Here is a 6,148-nt window from a genome sequence, read left to right on the forward strand (position 1 = left end):
TATTGTATCAATTTATGGAGCGATTCAATAGCTGTTTTACCAGAGGTTTAGGTGTGTAATAATTCATTTACATCAAGATAGTTTTAAAATAAAATTATATCTTCATGAATGTTAAAATTATTTTAACTATTTTTTTTTTCTAAAGAGAGGTACCAAAATGTCACTCTGGTACATTTCACCTCAAATCGAGCCCTGTATACACTTATGTGTTTGTAGCTTGACTAGTGGTTACTTAATTATGTTGTATATTGGATATCTGTTTAGCTTTTTGCTTATTGTTTTCCATATTAGATTTGTATATTGATTAAGGAGTTAATTTTGTACATAAGCAGAAAAGAAGTTTGCTGTCTCATTTATCCATTTTTGCTCAAACCGAAAAATATTTTTGATCTTTGATTTAATTTATTTGCTAAGAATTGACAAATTATTGTCTCAGAAATTTAATTTAATTTCTACAGTTGCCTTATAGATTTTGTACTTTTTTGTTTTTTTAGAAAAAGTAAAATCAGTAAGACAGTAAACTTTTTAACCTGAAAGTGAGAGAAAAAATTATGTCCTGTCTCACTGAATAATTTTGTACATTAAGATAAATTGTTTTTATGGGTCAAACTATTAGAAACTATATATATAATCTTCTTGTAAAGATTAAATTCATTTTATTTTTTTTTTTGTAAACATATTTAAGACTGAAAATTAACTTGTATATCATTGGTAGTATGATGTATAATAGATATGTGAATAATAAAAGTAGTATAAATATTAATGCTTTTATTATTGTATCAAATATTGCTGAGCTCCTATCACCTCTTACTTCCCCTATCCCAATAATATACAATGCTTTCGCTATTACTAGATTTGAGAATATAGATTAAGCAAACACAATTTAAAGTTTTATATCAATCATTGTATTCATTGCTAAAATTAAGTATTCACATACACTTTATTATTATGCTCCGGACTGTATATTGAAGTGACGAATACTGTAACTTTTTAGGAAACTAAAGTATCCTTTTTATACTCACTCTCAAAACACATGTCCCATAAAATAAAAAAAGGCCATCTTTCCCTGTCAGACTCGCCACACTAAGACTCCAAGGTAGCGACAGTCCTATATCACTTTTGAAATATTAGCTTTAAACGGGAAGAGGAGACTTTAAGATAGTTAAATCGAGCAATATTTAAAAAGCGTCTGAAATTGAAAAACGGCATCAAACCTTCCACTCCTCCCCTCCATGGTTGCCTTACTTATCTGACTTTTTAAACACACAATTATAGCGAGTAGGTTGGTCGATGTACGACATGTCACAACCTCACAAGAGGTGATCATGACACAAAAAAAAAAAAGGCAATCCTTCCCCACCAGACCCACTAATACCCCTGGGGAGCAACGGTCCTTTATAACTTTTGAAATATTAGCTTAAAATGGAAAGAGAAAACTTTAAGATAGTTAAATCAAGAAATATTTAAAGAACACCTGATATTGAAAACGGCATTTCAGGCGCTTTTTAAATATTGCTTGATTTAACAATCTTAAATTTTCCTCTTCCCGTTTTAAGCTAATATTTTAAAAGTGATATAGGACCATCATCGCTCTTCGGGAGTCTTAGGAGGGTGGGTCTGGCAGGGAAGGATAGCCTCTTTTTTTATGTTATGGGACATATGTTTTGAGAATGAAAAAATAATTGGTAATATAAACTTTAATTACACTTTTATTCAATTTCAAGTTCATTATAGTGTTCTTCCATATTCAATGTCTTTGATAAATTTATTTGGCATAATATATACAAACAATTTATTTTCCTAATATTAAGTATTGACTAGTGATTTTCAATTATTATATTGGTAACACTAAATTAAATCGTTAGAAATCATTTTGAACATAGAGAGTAAATGAGGTTCAATGCAAAATCTGTATCATTGAAAAATGAAATGTTCGAACTTGCAATATCTGCAAAGTGCAGTCAGGCCTCAAGCATCAGAATAAAGCAAAATATATAGATATATACCAGAAATATGAGTTATAGAAATTGTTACTTATAGTCCAATTTTCATGATTTATTTTAATAATTATTTAAGCATCAATCAACAGCTATAGCTAATTGAGAAACCAAAAATTGAGTTATGCACAAATTATGTTTAATTTTCATTATAACTTTCTTTCTACTGGATAAATCAAGGATTTCAATAGCTATAAACCTTCCTAGTTATTTTGTATATTCACAAAATAGATATGGAGTCGAGATACAATTTTTTACTTATACTGGTCCAATGTAGATGATTTTAATATTGTATTGTAGAAAATTTCATATTCTTTCAAATTAGTTGAAAAAATTTCCACTTCCAGAAGATGTATTGTTTTCAAATTATTCAAAAAACTAAGCCTTATTGCATTTGTATGGTAACATATGTACCATAATGGAAACGATCATTAATAATTCCAACTTCATTGGCATTATTGTTTTCGAAATTCACTGATCAAAGAGTCCGTGAGTGATCGTTACAGGGAAGTGCAGCCTGCTTATATTATAGAGGTTGCTTATAGCACTATGATAAAGCACCCACACATATTGCGCTACAGTGTGTTAAAACTCAAGGTGCAAAAAACAGTATAAGTCGTAATAGCTTTATAGAGTATATATCGTGCATTTCCCAATTTAATCATTTTGTTTGATCTGCTAGCAAAAAGGTATATATATAATAGCTTAAAATTTGGCTATACCTGGAAGTAAGTTTTGATTAATTTCTGTCAACAGTTGACCATTTCCTGAGAGTCTTGGGCCTAATATGGCAGATTTTTCAAAATGACCACCATATATTTTAAGGTTTATTGCCAATAACTCCCTAATAATTACAAGTAGCTGGGAATATCATTACAAACCAATTAATAGTGCATAAAAACAGATTAAATTTGAACTCTAATGGAGTTTTTTATGTTAAATAATTCTAAGATACAGTTTTCGAAAACCAATACTTTTTTCCAAATAACAAAGAATCATCATTTTATGAGTATTTTGGAAAATATACTAAAAAAGCCTATTTTTAAAGAAAAATAATCATAATAAAATACTTTATTGTGCAGTCAATGAACTTTGAATTGAGAACTAATAAAAATCTTTATGTTCTTTATATTTCTAAAATCTTTATAAATTTTTAATAATTTATTTTGCTTATACCATGAAAACTGCTGTTCTTAGGAAGATAATAGTTTTAAACTACTTAAGTTGTATTTAGTGAGCTTCAAACTGAGCCTTAATAGACTCAGTACATCAAATAGTTCTTGAGATATCGAAATTTTTACAAGATACTGGTTCTAAGCATTTTTATAAAATCTAAATTGTATAAAAATATTTATAAGCTGGGCTGAAGGAATAAAAATATGTAATATTGATAATATTTCATCAAATACTGGGATAATTCATTAATAACCAACTTGTTAAAAAAATTTTGGTTTTTGAAAATCATATCTTGAGAAATATTCAATGTCAGTTCTGTTTGGGCTCAATTGGAAGCTCATTTAATGCATCATAAAGTAGTTTTTAATTATCATCTTCCTAAGGATAGATGTTTTCATAAAAAAAAACAGCATATGTGGAAGCAAAAGCAATGGATGGAGTTTGCTAATATTTGTACTACATCATGCCACCATTAATTTTTAACTTCTCCCAAACTTTAGGCCAGATTGGACAAGCCATTTTCATGATATAGATGTGTAAAGTAAAATACATTTGTGTATACTTAAGCAAAAGGAATGGACAGAATGTTATAAAATCGATAGGATACCAACCCACACAATCCCTAAAAATTTCATCAAAGTTGGATTAATGATTTGATCAATTAAGCCCGAAACACAAATATGACTACAAACAGACTGACAAACATGGAATAAAATTTGTTGGTAGATGTTCAAATTGTAAATATGTGAAAATTTTCGTTTCTAAGGACATAATATTTTTTATTTTCCGTATGAATACAAAACTTCTCTATCACACACATTTCCAAAAACATTATTGCATAATCAAACAATAATTAAAACAAAATGAAGGTTTCTGAAAATGATCATTTCAGGAAAAAAGTAATTGATAAGCCAATTATAACATTATAAATTACTCTTCAAGACCTTTGCTCTTAAACCATAAAATAACACAGGATTATTACAGGAAATTAATTTGTTACTGGAAAATTCCTTATTACCTTGCTTCTTTAGATATTTTCTATTTATAAATCTCCATAAGGTAATATCATGAAAGCAAAGTGATAACTGTATACCATAAACAGTGCTTAAGCTCGTCAAAAACGTTGTTTGCTGTCTACCAATTGTCACTGTTGAGCTTTCAAGGTACATGGGTATTTTCAAGTGAGTATATTAATGAGCTGCAGTTGTTTTTTTGAAATATATACATTTTTTTTTCACTGTTATTTCATGTCTTGGCTTCCTATTATAGGTGTGCTACTGTTTTTAATACCTGTCTATCTAAGGAAAGCAATCTCTTAAACTTTAAATTCTCATTAACATGCATCAATAATTTTCCTTATCATTCTCAAATCATTGTTAGTAACTAAAAAAAAACCTTATATGCAATGCCTAGTATTTTCAAAAGTAAATAGATGCAACCAATATCTACCTATGCCAAACTTATACATATTAGATGGAAATAAGACAAGGATTAAAGTGATATATCAAATTTTTTTAATTGATAGTTACTTAATTATAAATAAATATTGTGGAATGGTACCTAATTTCTCAAAGAAAAATATCAATACTTTTTCCTTGTAAGAAAAACGATCCTTAGATTTAAACCTTAAGTAGTATAATTATTAATTTTTAGTAGCTTTCGGTTACCTCACATTAAAAACAATTTTGTTAATGGGTTTTCTTTTAATTCTTCCTGCCATGTAAAAGTAGCAACTTTAGACTTTTTCTTTTAAAGAAAACCTATTTTTTTCTCATTAGATTTTTTTTCATAAGCATTATAAATTATGAAATTATTTTGAGTCATATGAAAAATAGGTTTAAAAAATAATTGAAGGTAAGTAATTAATAATTTATTCTTGAAGGATTCATTATAAAATCATTTAAAATTGTTTTGAACCCTTTATCTTCACCTTCTAAAACTGAAGATCCTATCATATTTTCCTCCTCCTGAGAAGGTTTTGATATTGAAATGATTTTTTTTTTTCCTAGGGGTGATATTCATTTGTTTTTTCAATCTGCTTTTAACCAGATTTTCATTACCAATTTTTTTTATCATGACGCCCAGTGAATAAATTTATTGTAGATTCAATCGGTTTGAGAACATTATTTATAACTCCCAATATCTCTCGGTAGTTCATTTGTTTAATTAACTCAGTCAATGATGCGTTGTTTTATATAACTGCCTCTTTTGAACTCAGATAGGTCAGATCATTGTGGTTCAGTTGCATTAACCTTCTTTCTGCTTTTAAAAGTTGGGGGATTTTTGAAGATTTTATTATTAGTAAAACCTAAATCTTATATAAATTATCCAAAACAAGTAATTCTAAAAATAGTATTCCATCTTAATCTCACTATATTATGCAGATCACGGTTGTCAATTTCCACCCATCTAAAAATAAACTTGAACTCAGTTTATTTTGCAAAATTCAGAGGGGTGATTCATGAAAGTTCATTTTAAAATTGTAATTAACAAAATTATATTTACAAAAAATATTATTCAGATCTAAAAGAAAAATATTTAACTCAAAACTAGTACATAAAAAAAAAACAATGAGGGCTGGTAAATGATCTAAATATAGTGGCTTTCAACATTAAATAAAAAATTACATTACTGTTTGAACTTAGACTAAAACATGAAATTAAAAAAATACCTCATAGAAAATTAAGTTTAATTACTCAATGTAACTTTTAATACAATTTACAAAATAAATCGTAAAAATCTATTTCAGTTATTATAATCATGTATTGCCCAGTTCCATTTTTGCAGAAGTCTGGGATGGCAGAAGACGGCCATATTCTGTATAGAAGTTAGATTTTTTAATATCCTCCCACATTTTGACGGTGTAGTGCCACCTAAGAAAAAAAAACAGAAACGACATAAGCTAACAAAATTATTAGCAACTAAAAAATAGATTCTTTACATTTGAAATAGAAACAAGTGACATCAGACTAAAA

At 27.9% G+C, this 6,148-nt stretch overlaps 1 protein-coding gene across 1 annotated transcript in view; it reads right to left on the reverse strand.

The window, feature by feature from the left end:
- Positions 1 to 5,028: 5,028 nt before the first annotated feature.
- LOC136795016 (nonsense-mediated mRNA decay factor SMG9-like) overlaps positions 5,029 to 6,148 on the reverse strand; it is a gene marked incomplete in the record, with an annotated part of 10,202 nt that continues 9,082 nt past the window's right edge. Inside the window, 1 exon segment of the mRNA XM_067050340.1 lies at positions 5,029 to 6,046. Coding sequence (XP_066906441.1) covers positions 5,932 to 6,046 — 115 coding nt within the window.

Source organism: Halyomorpha halys, unplaced genomic scaffold, assembly GCF_000696795.3.
Source record: "Halyomorpha halys isolate HHAL.00 unplaced genomic scaffold, Hhal_1.1 Scaffold595.1, whole genome shotgun sequence".
Classification (NCBI taxonomy): domain Eukaryota; kingdom Metazoa; phylum Arthropoda; class Insecta; order Hemiptera; family Pentatomidae; genus Halyomorpha; species Halyomorpha halys.